Source organism: Wyeomyia smithii, chromosome 3 (genome assembly GCF_029784165.1).
Source record: "Wyeomyia smithii strain HCP4-BCI-WySm-NY-G18 chromosome 3, ASM2978416v1, whole genome shotgun sequence".
NCBI classification, from domain to species: domain Eukaryota; kingdom Metazoa; phylum Arthropoda; class Insecta; order Diptera; family Culicidae; genus Wyeomyia; species Wyeomyia smithii.
The window spans coordinates 181,711,450-181,734,255 of record NC_073696.1 but is presented as its reverse complement, the minus strand read 5'-3'; the positions used below and the strand labels follow the sequence as shown (position 1 = coordinate 181,734,255).

Here is a 22,806-nt window from a genome sequence, read left to right as displayed (position 1 = left end):
TTTAACAATAATCAGTTAAAGTTACCAATCGAGGGACACTATTCCAATCACCCCGAAACTGTTTTAAGCAGTTTCCTTCTGTTTTGCAGGCGTTTTTTTCAGCACCCGATGTAGCTCCTGAATGGCTGCAATATAGGGCGATTTGTTTTGATTGATCTTTGTTCACAATTTTTTTTTGTGATTAACGGTATTTCTTATATTCGTAAGACAGCTAGACAATCAAAGTTTTCGTTTCCATCATTGAAATTCCTTATCCTTATTCTACTTGAAAACATTTTTTTAGCGTTGTTCCGTAAAAAAATACTGAGAAATTGGAAACTGCTTGTGTTTATCGGAATACCGTAAATTTTACTGAAAAAAAACTGTAAAACAGCAAACTTCCGAGTTCAGTAAACTAAAATACCAAATCTCGGAACCCTGACATCATTTAACCGAAATCTCAAAACCGAGATCTCAAAACAAAAAAAAACTCTTACCAAGATTCCGGAAGACGATACGGATAATCAATCGTTTTAATCATTTTCTGGATTTATCTGAAAGATCGCAAAATACGGACTTCAGTTAATTTTACCGAAGTTTTCGTAATAATTTGACAGTTGAAATTTCCGAGTGTTCAGTAAATTGAAACGAGCTTAGGCACTATTTTATGAGTATCCCGGTAAAATATTACCGAGAATCTCGTTGAAGTTTGACAAGTTGTCAACAGTGATGGCATGAACTCGTGCAAAGTTGAACTGAGTAACACTTTTCCAGATTTGAATCCAACTTGAATCTGCTTCCTCTCGATAGTTTGAGTTATTTTGCACAGCACACTCTGATCGATTGAGTTTAAATGCGTGCAATGCGTGCAGTGCACGATGTATCCAGCGATGCAGGCGATGATGTAACGCGATGAGTGTTGTTTTTAGAGCGTATTTATGCTTTTAAAGGACAATGCAATAAACTGTTGCAGCAGACGCGGCGCGAATTTCATCGCATTTCGATTTTTATGCAATTGTTGTTATGCAGGATTAAAACTCAAATCCAACTCAAGTGTAATGCACTGTTAGTAGGGTTTACGTGCAAACCGAAAATAAATGTGCAAGCAAGTTTTAAAACTCACTTGGATACGAGGGCAAAGTCACACTGCCTACTCTGGTTGTCAATTGTTCTGGTATTTTGGTATTTTGATGTATTACCGAGATCTCAGCTGTTGAAATCTCGGTAATTTATTTTACCGTACTCGGTGACAATATCTAAGTGTGTAAGGTCTTTTTTACGCGGGTTGCATTCCTCCATTACTCAAAAACGGTACCAGATATCGACCTTATTTCAATCACGTTTTTCGTTTTAGGCCACAAGTGATCAGTTTTCAAAAAAATTCACAAGGTTTTTCAAAATTTTCCAAAAAAAACAATTTTTTAGTGTAATACTAAAAATTTAAAATCTTCCATTTCGGTCTCTGGATTGACCACTATCCTATTCAAACAAGGTTCAAACATTTTAGAACAGTTTTCTTCGTTATATTAGCAACCAAAAAAAATTTTTTTTCTACGCGGGCCCATACAAATTTGAACCGTATCCCCCGCGTGAAGGTCAGTAAACAAGGCAACAATGAATGCTATTTTATTATTAGTTCCGACAAGAAAATACAGATTTGTTTTCGGTTACACGTGAAGAACATGGACAGACTTCAGTCTTTCAATAGCAAGATTTGGGCAGTTGTGCAGAATGAAACGACTTACGATTATTCACAAGAAGAGTTTTCATTTATGAACACCCAGATAACCAGTGTTTTCATGTTTGTAGCATAGTAGTATCTCAGTAAATTGCATTATATTCTAATTTATGTTCTGAAAAAATTTCCAGTATTACAGCATCGCATAAAATCGACTTCTTTATATATTTCAAGGGCAGAGAAGTCATCATTACTTAAACTAGTTAGTTATTTACTAATTGCGGAAAGCTTCTTTCATTTATTTTAACCTTTCACGCTCCACTTTTGGTCTAAACTAGACGAAACTTGATTACTCAGAATTGGAATGTGAAAAAGTGTTAAATCAAAAACATCATATCAAGAAGACGGGCATCTCTGAATCGATCCCATATAAATGGCAAGCGTTCATCTATTAAAGGTGGAAGTTTGCTATAAAAGTGTTGTTAATTACATCGCTGCGAAAACAGAGTGTGTGTATGTGGTGGTCCAGCCTGTGCGTTCGGCTTGCATTCGCATCGCCAGCACACACACACTAGCATGTGTCAGTTCCACTTTTACTCAAAAGACTGCGCTGCCAAAACTGTCGCTCAATTTTAGACAGAGTTCCCAGTCTTCTTGATATGATGTTTTTGGGTAAATGCTAATTATTCGGTAAAATTAGATCTCGTTAGATTCTCACGTAATCGGTTTTTCATTTAATCTTTCATCCGGGTTGATTAGAAGAATGCTTTCTTCAATTTTCAACCAGATCCTGTAATTGCTGTTTAATCCCCACCATTACGAGTTTGCTCATAAAGATTAGAAAATAGCTTGGTTTGCAAGTTTTAAATTTCCGCATACTCCACGCCTTTATCAAAGATTAAAGATTACCGGCATATGTCTCAATTACAGGCCCGGATTTGAGGGGGGGGGGCAAAGGGGGCAAATGCCCTGGGCATCCCGATTCAAGGGGCCCCATAGACCTGGGGCGACCTTTTTTTTTGGCTCGTTACCTTCCAGAACGGTACCTCTAAATGTTTTAAGAAAATTTAAGAAAAGAGGGCCTCACAAACAAATTTGCCCCGGGCCCGCCACCGTCTAAATCCGGCCCTGCTCAATTATATTCCAGGGATAAGATTGTCACCAAAACTCAAAGGTTAATTAAACCCCGCCAATTATTTTCGATAGCAGTAGTCCCATGTCAATTGAACAATATCTCGACTGGCAGATAATAGGAACATGGGGTTTCCTTTATCTTTCAATTGTACTACACAATATTGAAACATTGATTGTGAATTGTGACTTGCATTAAACGAAGCTGATAGCTTCTCTAGTACTCTGCATCTGTCATATACAATCAAGACGCCGTATTTCCTTTTTATGTTATCTTATCGTTCGCCGAATCTAGCACACTTCCAAACATATGAATAAGCACTTTTTTTGTTTTTAGGACCTTTGAACAACCATCAATAATCGTCGGCGAAATGCCGTCAGGTCGTTTTGAGGAGTGTTTGTCTTTTGTGATATGCAAAGAAAATACAAAAAAATACTATGCCGAATAATCCAATTGACTCACCAGCCGTGTAGATTGGATTGATTGTAGTCACTATCAAGCCGGCTTCTATGGCACCGAGTGTTATCGCCGGAAACTCCGGGACGTTAGGAAGACATATTGCCAGGGTGTCACCATATCCGAGTCCGCATTTCTGCTGCAAACGAATTGCCAGTGCGGCACAATGGTCTCGCAATTTCCCGTACGTGTAGCTGCGGCCTGTTACACCGCACACCTGTTGGAATTGAAAACAATATTGTCAAGAATGAATTATTTACATTCTCTCTGGACTGTGAACATGAATATTTTAGTGTGATGATTATTAATTGTAAATGAAGCGAGTGATGGTTGTATTCATTCTTTTGATTGTATTCGATACCAATAACTTTTCTACACATACGAAAGCCAAACTTTTGAAATTTCTAGCGAAACTAGTAATGATAATATAATTGATATGATTTGTTGTTTTGGATTCTGCATTGTTCCGTAAATTCTGTTGGAAATCAGAAGATTAGAATAGCGAATGCACATTAAGTCGCCACGCTTGGCTGATTGATTGTACAACAACCGGGATGCCTATTTATCAGATAACATCGTTTACACATCTGTAAATACCCGTCGAGATAAGGGGTTTATCTGAGCAAAAAATGTTTCTGGTCAGCAAGATTCACTGATGTTGAACGGACCAAAACACGCAAATAATATGACTGAGAAAAATAATGACACTGCTAGTAAACACTCACCACTGCTGTCTTGTTCGCCCACAGTCCAAAGTGCTCCCAAACGTACTGGTCCACAGTTGTGTGCGGAATTGGCAGGGATCTTCCGTAGAGTGAATTTTGTTCGAAACCATTTTCCGGGGGGTAAACGCATTCCTCTAAATATTTGAACTGACTTTTTGTACTAATAAATTGAACAGTTTGCTTTCTCCACGATTTCTTCACTGCATTGGTGGCATTGTTCAGTTGGGAGATACGGGCTGAAATTCCGCGAATCATTTTGATGGTTGCTGATTGTATAACGTCACTTTTGCTTCGTCTTACGTTGTATAAAAGTTTTTCTCTAAAATATATATATTTGATATGGTTTTTGAAAGAGTTTCTGAAAGAAAAAAATTTATAAAATAACAATTTTTAACAACGGTTTTTTTATTTTGAATTTTTAATATAGTTTAACGCTCAACGTTTAACGCCTAATACATACTCTAGCTGCAAAAAGATGTACACATGTGACAAAACATTTCCGTCAGTCTAGAAAACAGGCTTTAACCAAGATGATAATACTCCAAACCTATTTTATAACCCAGTTGATAAGAAATGGTTGCAAATTGCAAATTCCAGGAAATGATTTAGAACAAAGTAAAATTGCATTTGACTTCCACGTTGGACTTTCGTCAGATTGTTTAATCATCCGTAATGTGCGTCAGCGTAAATTAGCAGAACATAGTGATATAAAGAAAGCGTCGTCGTAAGTATGTACAACAAACATTTCTTCTACTGATGAGTAGTCAGAGGTTGTACATAAACTATGTTTTGTATATAGCATGTGCTTAGATTTGCAACTTGCGACGTCGGATGTCCAATTATGATTTAAAATTGATAGTATTATGATAATATAATATTTCGAACGTAACTAAAAAAACTTTTCACTACTTCCAGAACAATGTAGTAATAAATATAATCTCAACATTGTTTTTACTGAGAGATTCTAAAACACAACTATCATTAAGTTTGTAAACTACTACTAGCCTGCACGACATCAAAATTTTAGATATCGAAAAATAATGGCTTAATTTCGGCTTCGTAAAATAACTCGAAACGCAAACAATGTGAATTTCGAGATCTTTAAACAAAGCAAAAGAGTATTAAAGTATAAACTTGCCACATGTGAATATCATTTTCAGACCAAAGTTTCGCCTAACATTTCAACAACAAAAAATTTTTGGATTGAGCTGTTCTACAGAAAATTTCCAGAGAACAGAATATTTTTGTTATGGTTTTCATAATGTATAAGGCAACGTGTTCAAACATGTTTGAAAATCCGGGTTTCGGTCCGGTCGATATCAAAACGAGTCCGTTTTGCGTCCGGGCCGGGGTCTGAAAACGTAATTTATTGAATGTACCAAAAGAATTTGAAACGGAAAATCGGGTTTTTTACTTAGATTATAAAATATTCTTTAGAAAGCGCCAGAAAAACATCAAAAATGAGCACATGTTTTGCCGTAGCTCATTCCCAAAAAATATTAAAAAACAAAATCTCGTTTTGACTTATAGATGAACAAAAAAATCTCGTTTTGACTTGATCGAAAAAAAAAACTAAGCCCGAAAAGCAAGCTCCCTGAACTGTCAAAATCCCTTCGCTGATGTCATCGTACAATTGAGAAATTTATTTACCCGAATAAAAAAACAATAATTGTTAAGTTTTTAATTTTTACAGTCAATATAGAAAATCAAATCATATTGTTATTTGTTTTCACCATTACAACAACATTCTTAACTAACCAGAAGTAGATTTGAAGGTTATGTGACCTGAATTGGGTCCTAAAACTATACCAGTTTTCATATATCATTTGAAAAAACCATGTTTTCTGAGCAAAACGTGATTTAAAAAAAATGTTTATTGTTTTCTTTCGATTTTTAAATGAAGAATAAAAAAAACTACTCGAAAGGTCTTAAATGACATTTCGACCATGTACGGTATATGGGAGAACTGTCATTTCAGGCATTTCGAGCAGTTTTTTATTCTTCATTTAAAAATCGAAGGAAAACGATAAACATTTTTTAAAAATCACGTTTTGCTCAGAAAACATGGTTTTGAGTTGGTGACTTCCGATTTCCGGAAAATAGCCAGAATTGACCAAAAACTACCTCATATGAGTACTCACTCACTCAATTGTTTGAAACACTTAGTGAATTTTTTTGGTTCTTCAAGGACAACTGTAACTAATACATTTATAGCTAAAGTTAATAAAAAAAACCTAAATTAATCCACCTAGTGGTGCAGAAACCTTTGTTATACCAACTTTTACTATAGGCTTATTATGCCAGTAAACCCAAAACGTATATCGACTTAAGAAGTCCGATTTCAATTATAAATTAAATGAATTTAATAGATAGTATTCCAAAGGTTGAACAAAACACGAAAGAAGGAATAGATAGACCAAAATTCTGATGTGTTTTTCTACAAATATTCTGAATTTTATCACTAGAGTATGTATATGAGTGTTAATTTTTCGATCACAAACCAACTTTATTAATGCTGGCTAGAAGAAACTTGAAAATTTTTGAAATAATCAATTTGGCGGAAACGGTAATGGATATAGATTTTCTCGATTTCATACTAGAACTGCGAATATGTATGTTTATTCTATGCAGTTCTATTTGTTTTTAATTCACTATAATCCAAGTTTGAATACCACAATGGTTTAGTTTTTAGAAATCGCAGCACCTAGAATTATGAATCAGCATCGTATATTTATCACGGATTGCAGCAAACTTCTACAAATCTCAAGAAATTATAGTTCAGAAATGTACAGGAATACACTGAATGCTTTCTAAATAAAATTCGTTCGGAAAATTGGTTCAATTGGTGGGTTAACACTGATGCTCACTCAATTTTTCAATTGCATCTTTAAGAATTTTTTCTCAGCTTTCCAATGCTTGTCTCAGATTGAAAATCGGTAGTTGCGAACAGGGTCAAAATTGCATGTTCCTGATAAAATCCAAGACGGCGGCCGAATTCAAGATGGCGGCCAAAATTATGATCACTTCAAATGAAAGCTCTATCATTCCTCTTTACAAAAAAGTGCTACTTGTAGTAGGTTCCAAAACGAATTTCAGAGATATAGCTCAAATAAAACACCAAGAAATGCTAGAATTTCAACTTTTTTAGAAAATATTTCACCCCTTGGCGACCGAGGGTTCATCCAATTCGATCAAACAAAACTGGCATTATCAATTTTTCTCTATTTCTAGCAACTATTTAGATTTATATTAAATTTACTTATATTAAATTGGTTTCAGCGAGAATTGCTCGATTATATGAACGTTTTTTGAATCATGTGTCATTGAAAATCATATTTTTTTTCAAAGGTGGCGGGGAAATCTGCAAACAGATACCTGAGAAGAGAACTCAGGGTGTGGGGATGAGACTAGGGGAGAGATGCTGGGGTAGTTACACTCCCCCAGACACCTACTGATCCCTGTCCCGACCCACTAAAACCCCTCCAGTCTCCAGCCCTGGTCTTCCCGGAACGACGGTTAAGTATTACGTCGGGAAGTGGCTTTTGTGCGTGATGCATCCTCTTTACTCTTATAACCTCCTAGCTAACTACCTGGAGACTGGTAGTTAGCTACCACTGGCGTGTTGGTGATTGACCCGCCACACACGTTGTAGCTCCAGGACAATCTGGGGGGCAATGTCCGGGTCGTCGCACATCCTCCGGACAAGATTGTCCGGAGTAGTGCCAGGCCCGCTCACAGCCATCATGTTGCTCCTCGCTCTTACGAAACGGGGGCATACGAAGAAGACATGCTCTGCAGTCTCCTCCTCTTCCACGCACTCGGGACACATGGGAGACCCGCGTGCCCGAATCTGTGCAGATATTGCCTGAAGCAACCATGGCCTGACAGGATCTGTGTCAGGTGGAAGTTCACCTCGCCATGTCGCCTCCCGACCCAGCCGAATATCTCCGGTATAAGTCGGTGCGTCCATCTGCCCTTTGTGAAATTAGACCATTCCCTCTGCCAACGGTGCATCGAGAATGACCTTCTGGTGCCTCGTATGCCCCTTGTGTCACGGTGGTCGAAACACTCTCTGTCCTCCTTGATGGCGATGCTGATAGGCATCATGCCGGACAAGACACAGATTGCATCGTATGACACCGTCCGATACGCACTCACAACTCTCAGGCACATGAGCCTGTAGGTACTTTCCAGTTTACCGCGGTAACTGTTAGTACCTAGCGCTCTGGACCATAATAACCATAATAACCCCCAAGAGCTCCAACGATCGCTTTGAGGTGATGGTACAGTCTCCGACTCTGACCATCGCCTGTTGCTCTGATTTACGGTTGTTCACAACCGTGACCTCCGTCTTATGGTGCGCAAGCTCCAGTTTCCTGGAGCGCATCCAGTCCTCGACCTTTCTCATGCAATGCGCAGCCGTCAACTCGACCGCTTCGATCGACTCGACGTAAACCTCTAGCGTTATGTCGTCTGCAAAGCCGACGATCACAACCCCTACAGGAAACTTTAGTTTCAACACCCCGTCATACATGACGTTCCACAACACCGGACCCAGGATTGAACCTTGCGGAACCCCAGCGGTGATTGGGACGCACTTCTGACCCTCCTCTGTGTTGTAAACCAGTACTCGATTCTGGAAGTAGTTTTCCAGAATCTTGTACAGTGACACCGGTACGTGGATGCTCCTGAGCGCGAGCGCTATGGAGTCCCAACTGGCGCTATTGAACGCATTCTTCACGTCAAGCGTGACGATTGCGCAATAGCGTATTCCCTTCTTGCGCTGGAGTGCTATCTCCGCCGTCTTGGTGACGGAGGCGATGGCATCCAGCGTGGACCTGCCCTTTCGGTTGCTTGCCAGACCGTTTACACCCTCTGTGTACCTCACGAGTCTGTTGAGGATAATCCTCTCAAGTACCTTGCCCGTCGTGTCTAGCAGGCAGATAGGCCTATATGCCGATGGGTCACCTGGTGGTTTCCCAGCCTTCGGCAGTAGGACCAATTTCTGCCGCTTCCACCTATCCGGAAAGAGGCAGTCATCCAGGCACCTCTGCATGACTACTCGAAACAGCCCGGGGGCCGTTTTTATCGCCAGCCTGATTGCCAGGTTAGGGATGCCATCCGGTCCCGGTGCCTTGCTCACCTTTAGAGAGTTGGCGATCACGATGAGTTCCTCATTCGTAACCCTTGCCTCCTCCTGAACCTCGACACGGCTGTCGTCGCCCACGGATTGGATGCTCGGCAGGTTGGCCGACCATCCCTGGTCTGTGTCTGAGATACTGGAACGTCGGACGTGGGACTCGACCGCCGAAGGCCAAGGACTTGGCTCGTGGCGCGGAAAGTGTCCCTCGATGATTCGCTCCAGCATCGCTGGTGATCGCTCTGCAGGCGCCAGCGCGCCTTTGGTCTTGGCCATTACAGTCCTGTAGGCGTCACCCCACGGGTTCGTATTGGCACTCGCGCATAGCCTATCGAAACAGGCCCTCTTGCTGGACTTAATCGCACTCTTCAGCGTCGATCTGGCATTGAAAATCATATAACTACTGATGAAAGTTGTCAATACAATTTTATTTTAATTGCCTTATCTGAAAGTGAAGGTTTTTGAAGGCCTAAGCTGTAAGGTGAAATCCGAAACAGGGGCTTCATAAAACTTGCTACGATAACAAGAAGTAAGATAATTTGAATGGATACTCTGTTTGTACTGAATTTGAAATCAGAAAGCAATATTTATATCTTACATAAGCATAGTGTATCATATCATACATCTTTGGTAAAGCTTTCTGAAATATCCGGATCGCTAATTGTGTTACATTTGCATGCTATGAGGTTAGATTTTGCTACAATGCTTGATTTCAGAATGCTGTAAATGCTTCTTGTTCTTCGAAAATCTGGGTTCTACGTACAATTTAATATAGGGTTATTGCTCCTATATTCATCTCAGTACCTATATTCATCTCATCACGCATTTGATCAAATCATCGTCAAATTTAACCATATTTTCAACGTAAGGCTTTCAACCACTTGACAAAATCGAGAAGCAAAGAGATTTACTTTCAATATTTGTAGAAATTTGACGGTTAATTGGATAAATGAGATAAATGTCCACGGTCCATACAATTTTTTTAGAATTTATATGGGCAGTTGTCCACGGGGGGGGGGGGGGGGGGGGGTGGTTGGGTCAAAAGTGTTAAAAATCTGTCCACGTGGTATGTGGATGGCTCCTTAGGTCAGTATTCTAAAGTTCAAGCTACCAATAAAAAAATTTTGCTCAATGTGATTTCCAAAGAGCTCTGGGGCTCTCTTTTAAAGCTGCAAACATTGCATAAATAAATAAAGCGTTTTTTTTGTTTTTTTTTCCGACTCGATTTCTAAAAATACTACACATAAACAACATATTTACACATACATACGTACAGGCAAACATACACATACATACAGAAATGGTTCAGTTTGTCGATCTGAGTCAATTGGTATACAACACATGGCCCTCCGTGACATTTATTTTATCTTAAAAGTTAAATGTCTTATATAAAAAATACTCTTGGATCAATATCTCAAAATATAAGCCATCAATCAAAAATCCACTCGGTAGCATTCTGGGGGAGCACAGTAGCTTTCGTTTGCGTATAAGATCATCAAAATCGGATATTGCGTTCTGTAAGAAAGGTGCGTTACTATTTTGTGGCACATACATACAGACAACATACATACACACACAAACACACACACATACACACACATACACACGAACAGACATTGCTCAGTTAGTCAAGCTGAGTCGAATGGTATATACGGTTCGGCCCTCCGGACCTTGGATCTATTTTGCGTTTTTCGACCGATTTTATAACCTTTGTTTAGTATAACAAAGGTAAAATTAAAAAACAACACATATTGTGTCGTAACTCCTGATACAAAATTAATGTGAATAAATGTGAAACCTTATCCATGATCATGACCAAGGGGACGGTAAGTTTGTTTTCCATGAACTTGGAAACTTTTAATTCAAATACCGTGCATATTTATACACAAATATTTTATTCATTCCATGGGTAATTGAGAATTAATTTTTTTCGTCCAAAGTCATGATTTTGGAAAATTGTATTTTTCTTCTACACTAATGTCGATTTTTACGCGGGTAAATATGGCACGAAAAAGAGGCGTAGGAAACTGCCCAATTTTTAAAATCAGCCTGAAAGTGAGTCACTTGTGAAAAGTCGGCAAATCAGAACAACAAAAAAGGTTTATAAAATATATTTCATAATCGGAATATTTTATTGAAAATTTAGACGGTACTAGAAAAATAAAAGTTCATCAAACCTACTGCCTGCATCTACCATAAATAATTCTAGTGGATAACAGGTGAAAATTGCAATCACATTTGTCACATTTTCGCAAAGAATTAAATGTGCAAAATGTTAAAACTACCAGAGTTGTGTTCGTTTGTCTTGGTAACAACGCGTATCAAAAAATCATGTCGATACGTGCAATCATGCATCAATCATGTCGTGCAATCGTAATGTGCTATTTGTATTTTATCCTTTTTAATAGAATAATTATTAACACGGCAATGACAATATATTATTAGAAAAATAATATTTGAGCGGTTTAATTTTTACTAGGGGAGTCACTTATCAACTATTAGAAGTAGCTAACATAATGGGTTCGAATAAATCAGAGATATTTGGTGGTGTTTGGAGTTCGGAACATAGTTTATTATACATGTCCTCTTGCAAATACAATGACCGTTGAGTAATCAAGTATCTGCAACGACACGCTCCCAGTCAGATCAAATATGGTTCATGAAGCCAATCACCGTTCCGAGATTCAAAAATCATATCCCTTTGGGCGTTTGAACAATACACCACAACTGTACAGCAGATGCTCCGGTGTCTTACTTTCCATTCTGAACCCGGTCAATGTTCTTTGAATGATATCTGCTAGGAGAGTGTCCCGTTAAAAAGCCTACGTATTAGAGAAGGTCGGGTTCGATAATTTCCAAACCTGTTCCCGACCAGAACCCGTTTTTTTTTCGATCAAACTCAAATTTGTTTTCATGCAACCCGAACTCAAGGCGGAGCTGCGTAGCCGCAAGGTTACAGAGTCCGCTTTGTCAAGCGGATGGTCATGGGCTCGAATCTTAGTAGAATCAGGCCATCCGATGTCAAAAAGGACTTAAGCATGGGTTTATTCTTAGGGTCCCCACCAGTTACCCTTCCTTTACGCTGAAATCTACAAATACCTTTGCGTGATTTCCTCTTAACAAAAAATAAGTCCCTCTTATTAATAAAACTGGTCAGAAGGACGCACGACGAAACTTCTCCAGGGAATTATAATTGGTGATATTTGGCAAGAGGAACGAGTATCGGTATAGTAAAACAGTAAGCGTGTAAGGAAGAGTAGCACATTACACACAAGCACTGCATTCCACTTCTCAATAGAGGTATTGCTATTAACATAAGTGCGGGATACAGCAGACACCCGGGCATATCTCACAATAGATCTACGATTCTGGTCGCAGTGAGGAAGCCCATACAGGAAAAGAAAAAAAAAAGCCGAACTCAAAATTTTTTGGAGTTAATTTTTTTATACCAATTTGAGCCTGACCCAAAACATTGATCCTCTAACGGTTTTTAAATATTTGATTCTTACAGTTGCAGTTGCTACAATTCTTAGTTTTTATTTGATGTTATTATTGATTTGTATGTTTCGAGTCTTCACGTTTCTCTCCAATATAGAACATTAGCACATTAGTTAGGGATAACTGCCACTGCAACAATATGAATCGCTGTTTGGTCGATGAGGCTGGATTGTATATATAAAGGGAAGCAGACTTGCAGACTCGAGGACTTTTTATACGTGTGCTGTTCAATGAATTAGACCGAGGATTGGACCTCCTCCCCTAATTGGGGCTACTGATAGTGCGCTGAAAGGGAAGACGCCTGCAACATTTGAGATCAACGTCCGAAAAATTTAGGTTCTCGTTATCCTGTCATTCGCTAGCCGCCTTGTACCGGTTCGTAATCTGGTTGCGCACTCGAGAGGACTCCTGCGCAGCCGAAGCAGCAAATACTAGTGGGTAGCCATTACATAATTTTGTGATTACACACTCACACGCCACAAACACACGAAATAAAACCAGTAAAGTGAAGGTTCTTGGCTTTTGTTCTCTATTCGCGATGACCTTGATTACCCGGTAGCTAGCTGACCCTGCGATACCAGCAATAGGGCCTGCTCTAGCACAAAATTTGCCAGCCGTAATGTGTTGGGAAGCCAGTCGGTTTTTCAAACCCGTACTCGACCCGAGTTCGATTTTTTTCCTCGGTCAAACATAAACCCGGGTATTTTTTTCACCAAATTCAAACCCGACTCGATCCCAAAATAACGGGGTTTCAACCTCGAAGCCCGACCATCTATATTACGTATGTACGGAAAGTTTTTTTTTGCTGACCCTTAGGACCTTTTTAAAATAATTTACATTTGGTATTAAAAACACGTTTTGACATCCAGCTAATTGGTCGTCAACTTTTGTACCTTCCAATGTGTAAGTTCCAATTTTTACCACATATTTTGATATACCGCTGAAAGGTTTTGGGCCAAAAAACTGTGAGTTAGATCCGTGTTTGCAAATTCGTCTGCCCTGTCATTCCCACTAATGCCTCCATGTTCTAGAACCCAGTAAAAATTAACTGAGTTCATGTGACACAGCTATCGCAATGTGAGAATAGATTCCCAGACAATGTTGGCTGATGGGTTTGAACATGGGTTGGCTGATGGGAATTTGAACAACTGCACATGTTATCAATAAAAAGCCTTGAGAGATATTGCACTTTTATCAATCAGCAACTACTTTTTGTACAGAAAATGGTTTCGTTGGAGTTGTCATGAATAATCTGGATTCATGTTGCATTAGATATAGTGTAGTTTTTGTATCTTTGAAAAATCAAGCGTTAGTCATCATAAGCTTCGCAAAAGAACAAAACCCGATAATTCGTTGTGTACACAAAACATGAAGGCTATTGTAAATATATACTACACGATTTAAAACAATGAATATTGTTAAGTATTGAATATTTTTCATTGCATTATCATTATTTATTATATCAATTGCCGACTGCAAAATGACATCAGTAATAAAAATAGGTGACCTTGTGTAAAATGAATAAATCCATTATCAAGAGAGCAGCCCAGCGCCGCTGCTTACCTCCTTATGCGAGCAACTCCGTTTCGGCAATAAATTGTTCTCGTTTCCCGAAATGTTCAAGATTCATAGCACCAACTATCATAGAAATCCGGCCAAAACTGGTTACCATGATAGAGCAACCGGCTTTCGTGCCGCTTGTTAAACCTGTTTGCTACACAACGGTAGAAGTGATAAAGGATGCTGTTGGCGGAGATTTCCGGACGATCGCCACCGGTTCGAAAGTCCACTTGCTCTCCGTGACGCAGACAAAATATGTCACAATTTGGCATATTTGTTTCGGGTCCACACTGCACGCAAATTGTACACCGAGAGAAACGTTTTAAAAACATCATGAGATTTTACCATAAATTCCTAAACCGATGCTTGTGAGGATTTTTTCTTGGTGAAGATCGAACTTCTTTTTGTTCTCTTCACATTGGCGTTCGCTTCTTTCACTGACGGACGGTTCGTTGATACGGCGATCAAAGTCCATTCTGACCACTTAACTTTCAGTCGTACGGAACTCGTCGAGGGCATCACCGCCGTTTTCGAGGCCACTTCCGTTCGATGCAAGCACAATCAAACTGCAGTCAATCACACGCAATATGATGAGTTCAAAAGCGTTTTATTGGGTGATTACTTACACTAAGTAATAAAAAAATTATCTTTCAAAACTTGCAGTCTCAATAACCATCAACCGAACTTTGTTTGCATAGCAGCGTCGTCTACGTCACCATGCACCAACCACGCCAGCGGCGTTGCCTAATTTCGAAAAATAATAATCTAAAAGCATCACAGAAAACGATCGCCGCGCGTTCCACAGAGTGGATTGAGTTGATGTAGGTCGGTTAGAAAAGCACTGTTTTGTTTTGAACTCGTATCACGACCACACACTGTTCGATATTTTCAGTCTAACTAATTCACAAAAAAAAAAACTTTGACATCAGTTGAACCCGTTGAGCCTGATGTTCAGTTCTACCTTGTAAATATTCATAAAAATGTCAACTCATGAAGCTGCAGAACAATTCATTTGCGAAGCGTAAATTAGGGTCAATATAATCATTTGAGACGATGAACACCATCTTAGTGTGGACTAGTTTAGGAAACCGAAAGCAATACTATTTCATTATTCTTGATCATTAGATTTTTAAGTAAACTATGAATTTGCAATATTCACCTCTTTATGTCAGTAAACAATAATATTTTTTTGTCTCAAGCCGTCTGTAATTACAGGTGAAACACTACTTATCTCAAACTAGGAAGGAAAACTGAGTGTTCTGTTGGAAGACCGTCCGTGAACTAAACCGGCAAGCGCTCAGATTGAACATATAAATATAACTACACTCGTCTGGCCGTATATACAAGGGAGTCTCACGTAACGAGTTGTTTTCCATAGCTGCTTGAGCTGGTTCGTGACTTACTCATTTTGTTGTTCCTCCACGATGTAAAATAAGTGTGCTTTCTGTTTATTTAAATAAAGCTTCTAAAACAAGTTGCTAGGACACAGCGGTTGTCTGTGTATGTTTCCTCTGAGTTATCTTTTACTCTTCTACTTAGTTTAAAATAGTTAATTTGACACGGCACGATACAATTTATGTTTAACTGAGCCAAGTACATTTTTTTTCTAATTCTGAATTAGCAGGGAAAAGAGGGAGGCACATTTTTTATATCTCGCGGCCGACTACGAGCTAGTGGGGATTTAAGGTGAGAGGAGGGGAGTTACAATTTTGATTTTAACTATATTGAGTTACAGGATTTATTTATTTGTACATGGCTAAGCAGTGATGTTCCATTTGAGCAGTTTTGGTGTGAGGTGTCTGCGTGAACATGAAGATGCCGAGTCTTCGTTTTAGTGTCTCCAGCATGGTGTATCATTTTCATTCAGTTAATGACGGGAATTGTAATCTAACAAATAGATGAAAAAATCAAATTTTAATTCCAGCATTTTTTATAAACCAGTATAGCTGTGTCATGTACTGGAAATCACCGCTTCCCAGAATGTCTCTAACGGGTACGTTCGGTTGTTTCCCTCGGGCCCGAAAGGAATCTATAAGCTCGGACCTAACACCACAGTATTCGGTACACGACCAAACAACATGCTCGATGTCATGGTAGCCATCGCCACAAACGCAGTGATTACTGTCTACAAGCCCTATACGAAAGAGATGCGTGTTTAACGTGTAGTGATCGGACATAAGTCTGGACATCACGCGAATGAAGTCCCGACCTACATCCAACCCCTTGAACCATGCTTTCGTCGATACCTTAGGAAAAATGGAATGTAGCCACCGTCCCAGTTCATCTGAGTTCCATGATGATTGCCAACTGTTGAGTGTTTTCTGACGCAAAATGCTATAAAATTCATCATAAGCAATTGGTCTTACATATATATCGCCATCAATAGCACCCACCTTAGCTAAAGCGTCAGCCTTTTCATTGCCCGGAATGGAACAATGAAAAGGGACCCACGCTAAGGTAACCCGGTAATTTTTATCTGTTAAAGCACTTAACAACCGCCGTATTTTCCCCAGGAAATACGGGGTGTGCTTCACAGTCTTCATCGATCGCAGAGCCTCAATGGCACTGAGACTGTCTGTGAAGATGAAGTAGTGGTCTATGGGTAGGGTTTCGATGATCCCAAGAGAGTACTGAATAGCAGCAAGTTCTGCGACGTACACGGAAGCAGGAGCATCGAGTTTGTAGGAGGCGGTAAAATTTTCATGATAAACACCGAAGCCAGTGGACTCATCTAGATTAGATCCGTCAGTGTAAAACCTTTTATCATAACTAACATGTTTAAACTTATTGGAAAAAATCTTGGGGATCTCTTGGGGTCGCAATTGATCCGGGATACCAGTAATGTCTTCTTTCATGGTGGTGTCGAAGAATATAGCATTGTCAGAAGTACCTAAAAGTGCGACATTAAGGAAACGTATGAAGAAGGGTTAATATCTTGAGCCATATAGTCAAAATATAAATTCATAAATCTGGATTGAGATTGAAGGTCGACCGACCTCTCGAAGTTTTCAATTACTAATGGGTTCATTACTGTGCATCGAATTAGCAACCGGTAAGAGAGATTCCAAAAGCGATGTTTCAACGGAAGAATACCCGCTAGCACTTCAAGACTCATCGTATGGGTCGACTGCATGCAGCCTAAGGCAATACGCAAACAACGATATTGTATTCGCTCCAGTTTGATCAAATGTGTGTTTGCTGCGGAGCGGAAGCAGAAACACCCGTACTCAATTACAGACAGTATCGTTGTTTGGTAAAGCCTCAGAAGGTCTCCTGGGTGGGCACCCCACCAGGTTCCGATAATCGTACGAAGAAAATTAATCCTCTGTTGGCATTTTCGTGTTAGATACCTAATATGACAAGCCCAGTTGTATTTAGCGTGCATGCCTTAGCGTGCATGAATTTGCAAGACATTCATCGATGTCATTGACGTAAAAATTATATAAGAGAGGACTTAAACATGAGCCCTGGGGAAGGCCCATATAACTAATTCGGGAAGTTGTCGAATCGCGATGTGAGAAATACATATGCTTTTCTGACAACAAATTGAGCAAAAAGTTATTCAAATTTGGTGAAAGTCCCTGCGAATGAAGTTTCTCGCTTAAAACTTCTACAGAGACAGAGTCAAAAGCCCCCTTAATATCCAAGAACGCAGAAATGCGAGTTGAATTTCAGTAGAAAGCAACGCTAGGCAATCGTTCGTCCCTTTGCCCCGGCGAAAGCCAAATTGAGTATATGAAAGTAAACCGTTTGTTTCGACCCATTTGTCTAGCCGTAAGAGGATCATTTTCTCCATTTATTTCCGGAGGCAAGAGAGCATCGCAATCGGCCTATATGAACTGTGATCAGAGGCAGGTTTCCCGGGTTTCCGAATAGCAATGACTTTTACCTCCCTCCAGTCGTGCGGAACAATATTTAGCTCAAGAAACTTGTTGAACAAATTCAACAAGCGTCTTTTTTCATTCTGTGCCGAACACGCATCAGTACTGGACGTGTTTGGCGATCGGTCCGATAGAGTATAAAACAAAAGACGTGTGAACAAGTGTTGGCATTGTTTGCCTGGTCGAGTGAAATAAATCCGGGTTCAAGGTCGTGCCTTTGTGCAACTGTTTCGCATCGTGACTGCCAGCTGGTGCGTAAGCCGATTTGGCTGCTGGCTGGATTGTGCTACAGCAGTGGACGAGACACAAACGAGGAAAAAGAAGAAGCCATCAGTGTCAGCGAGTTGTATCGCTGTGTGGAGTGATCTCACACCTGGCTCGCTGCTGGTGGCTGTTTGGTGCTGCTGTATTGGTGCTGCTGGCTGTAACGGCTGCTACTTCGAACGATCGGACAACCAACCTTACTGGAAGGGAGAAATAAAAAGGTACGTGTTCTTGTCAGCGCTAGTGCGCTAGACTTAGCGCGATGGATGTAGATCCCTCGCCTCCCGCGCCACCATCCCCGAACCCCTCTGACCCTGACCCTTCTGTTACCCCCTCCCCTGTTCATTCTTCAGTCCCCCCTCGCCCCAGGCTTTGCCCAGACGGAGCCCAGGGCAGCTATACTGTTTATTTTCGGCCAAAGGCAGGACCGAAATCGAAAAAGTTGAACCTCTTGCAGATTTCTAAAGACCTGACGAAGGAGTACAAGGGCATGACCGAAATTTCCAAGGTTCGGCCTAACAAGCTCCGTGTCGTGGTCGGTAACCTGAAAGAGGCCAACGATATAGCTTGCTCTGAGCTCTTCACACGCGAGTATCGCGTTTACATACCCGCACGAGACGTGGAGATCGACGGTGTCATAACCGATTCGAGTCTGTCCGTCGAGTGTATACTGCAAAGTGCCAAAGGGTGCTTTAAGAACAAAACGTGTCCCGAAGTAAAGGTGCTCGACTGCAAGCAATTCCGGTCAGCATCGATCATCGGTGGCAAAACAGTATACACTCCGTCAGACTCGTTTCGAGTTACGTTCGCCGGGTCTGCACTACCAAGCCACGTCTCGATCCACCGGGTTCGTCTCCCTGTGAGGCTCTACGTGCCCCGCGTCATGAACTGCCTGAATTTCAAGCAGTTAGGTCATACAGCCGCCTACTGCTGCAATAAGGCACGTTGTGGCAAGTGTGGGGAGTCTCATGCGGAAGATTCTCGCAGTGTTAACGCTGAAAAGTGTATTCACTGCGGAGAAAATCTGCATGAGCTCTCGACATGTGCGGTGTACATGCAGCGCAGGGATAAAATAAAACGGTCTCTCAAAGAGCGTTCAAAGCGTTCCTACGCTGACATGCTGAAGAAGACCGTTACCACTTCTCCCGTTACTTCGAACCCCTTCGATCTGTTGTCCTCTGATGAAACCGATTCTGACGATTCACCAGCGGGAGCATCTTACGCCAATCCTGGGGAGTCTAGAAAGAGGAAAAATATTTCCTCTCCTAAACTTCCCAGAAAAGGTCCTAAGATTTCTCAAAGTGAAATGAAAGTTACAAACAAACCAAACAGTGCTGCGGAAAAACCGAAGCAAACTCCTCCTGGGCTGGCAAATTTAAAGTCCCAGAAGGAGTTCCCAGCACTGCCAGGAACATCTAAAACCCCAGTTGCTCCTTTTACACTCCCAGTTGATGAAACAAACTCTGGATTAGTGAAATTTTCTGACATTGTGGACTGGATTTTTGAAACTTTCAATGTACCCGATCCAATTAAAATTTTTCTTACAGCATTCCTCCCAACAGTTAGATCATTTTTGAAGCAGTTGACTGCCCAATGGCCTCTCCTTGCAGCGATTGTATCCTTCGATGCCTAATTCAACTGCGTATATGAAGGATTCTATCTCTGTCTTACAGTGGAATTGTAGAAGTATTTTACCAAAAATTGATTCGTTTAAAGTTTTGATAAATAAAAACAAATGCGATGCATTTTCCCTTTGTGAAACTTGGCTTACTTCAAATATTGATCTCAACTTCCATGATTTTAATATTATTCGCCTTGATCGAGACACCCCATATGGAGGAGTACTTTTAGGGATTAAAAAGTGCTATTCTTTCTATCGTATTAACCTCCCCTTGATTCCAGGCATCGAAGTTGTCGCATGTCAAATGACAATACAAGGTAAAGAGCTTTGTATTGCCTCAATATATATTCCCCCCAGAGCACAGGTTGGGCAACGGCTGCTCTTTGATTTAATAGAACTTCTTCCCTCGCCACGTTTGATTTTGGGAGACTTCAACTCTCATGGCGTGGCTTGGGGTTCCCCATACAATGATAACCGCTCCTCTTTAATCTATAACCTTTGCGATGACTTCGACATGACTATTTTAAACAACGGTGAAATGACACGTATCCCGAAACCTCCAGCGCGCCCAAGCGCTTTGGATCTATCCTTATGTTCGACGTCGCTACGGTTGGATTGCACATGGAAGGTAATCCTCGATCCTCACGGTAGCGACCATCTGCCTATTCTTATTTCAATTACTAACGGGTCAACTCGCATGCGACCAATTGACATTCCGTATGACCTCACACGAAATGTCGATTGGAAGTTATACGAGGAAATGATTTCAAAAGCGGTCGAGTCGATTCAACATCATTCACCACTTGAAGAATACAACCTCCTCGCGGGCTTGATTCTCGACGCCGCGTTGCAAGCCCAAACGAAGAAATATCCCGGCGTAACGATCAAAGAACGGCCTCCCACTCCGTGGTGGGACCAAGAGTGCTCCGATGTCTACACGCAAAGATCCGACGCGTTTAAGGCCTACCAGACGGGAGGTATACCTGGCGACTATTTACGGTATTCGGAGCTTGATACCAAGCTTAAAAGCTTGGCTAAAGCAAAGAAACGTGGATATTGGCGTCGGTTCGTGAACGAGACGTCGAGGGAGACATCGATGAGCACTCTTTGGAACACAGCCCGAAGAATGCGGAATCGCGTAACGGTCAACGAAAGCGAGGAGTCTTCAAGTAGGTGGATATTTGATTTTGCCAGGAAAGTATGTCCGGACTCTGTTCCTGAGCAAAATATTGTTCGCGATGCGTCTCCGGGCCACGACGCGATAGAATCACCTTTTACGATGGCAGAATTTTCAGTTGCCCTCCTGTCCTGTAACAATAACGCGCCTGGATTAGATAGAATCAAATTCAACTTGTTGAAGAATCTACCCGGCAATGCCAAGAGGCGCTTGTTGAACTTGTTCAATAAGTTCCTGGAGCAAAACATTGTACCGCAGGATTGGAGGCAAGTGAAGGTGATCGCCATCCAAAAACCAGGGAAACCAGCTTCTAATCACAAGCCGATTGCAATGCTATCCTGTATCCGGAAATTGATGGAAAAAATGATACTCCGTCGTTTAGACCACTGGGTCGAATCAAATGGTCTACTATCAGAAACTCAATTTGGCTTCCGCCGTGCCAAAGGGACGAATGATTGTCTTGCGTTGCTTTCAACAGATATTCAGCTGGCGTATGCTCGTAAAGAACAAATGGCGTCTGCGTTCTTGGACATTAAGGGGGCTTTTGATTCCGTTTCTATTGACATTCTTTCGGGTAAACTTCACCGACAAGGATTTTCTCCAATTTTGAACATTTTTTTGCACAATTTGTTGTCCGAAAAGCACATGCATTTTACGCATGGCGATTTGGCAACTTTTCGCATTAGCTACATGGGTCTTCCCCAGGGCTCATGTTTAAGCCCCCTTCTTTACAACTTTTATGTAAATGACATCGACGAATGTCTGGCAAATTCATGCACGATAAGACAACTTGCAGACGACAGTGTAATCTCTGTTACAGGAGCCAAAGCTGCCGATTTGCAAGGACCATTGCAAGATACCTTGGACAATTTGTCTGCTTGGGCTTACAGCTAGGTATCGAATTCTCTCCGGAGAAGACTGAGATAGTAGTTTTTTCTAGGAAGCATGAACCTGCTCAGCTTCAAACACAATTAATGGGTAAAACGATTTCTCAGGTTTTGGTACACAAATATCTTGGTGTCTGGTTCGACTCTAAAGGCACCTGGGGTTGTCACGTGAGGTATCTGATGAAAAAAGGTCAACAAAGAGTGAATTTTCTTCGTACAATAACCGGACAATGGTGGGGAGCCCATCCAGGAGACCTTATAAGGCTTTACCAAACAACGATATTGTCTGTTATTGAATACGGGTGTTTCTGCTTCCGCTCCGCAGCAAACACACATTTGATCAAACTGGAGCGAATACAATATCGTTGTTTGCGTATCGCCTTAGGTTGCATGCAGTCGACCCATACGATGAGTTTGGAGGTTTTAGCTGGAGTACTACCATTGAAAAACCGCTTCTGGAGCCTGTCTTCTCGTATTCTTATCAAATGTGAGGTCTTGAACCGTCCCGTGATTGAAAATTTTGAAAGGTTAATCGAACTTAATTCTCAAACCCGTTTTATGACATTGTATTTCAATCACATGTCCCAAAATATTAACCCTTCTTCGAATATTCCAAATCGTGTCGACTTATCAAATACTTCTGATTCTACTGTGTTTTTCGATACATCCATGATAGAAGAAACTCGTGGAATCCCGGATCATTTACGCGTGCAGCAGATCCCTAAAATTTTTTCCAATAAATATCGAAACATCAACTGCGACAATATGTACTACACTGACGGATCACTTCTTGATGGGTCCACTGGCT

At 40.8% G+C, this 22,806-nt stretch overlaps 1 protein-coding gene across 5 annotated transcripts in view; it reads right to left on the bottom strand.

The window, feature by feature from the left end:
• Positions 1–22,806, bottom strand: part of LOC129729739 (uncharacterized) — a 30,216-nt gene that overhangs the window by 2,129 nt on the left and 5,281 nt on the right. Inside the window, exons 1-3 of one of the 5 annotated variants that reach the window (XM_055688533.1) lie at positions 15,328–15,486; positions 3,971–4,328; positions 3,252–3,462 (exon numbers count right to left, since the gene is read on the bottom strand). In XM_055688533.1, coding sequence (XP_055544508.1) covers positions 3,252–3,462; positions 3,971–4,225 — 466 coding nt within the window. In that variant the 5' untranslated portion in view covers positions 4,226–4,328; positions 15,328–15,486. Of the gene's footprint in view, positions 1–3,251; positions 3,463–3,970; positions 4,329–14,171; positions 15,212–15,327; positions 15,487–22,806 lie in introns of those variants that run through there. The other 4 variants (XM_055688536.1, XM_055688534.1, XM_055688532.1 and 1 more) reach the window with 4 other exon arrangements.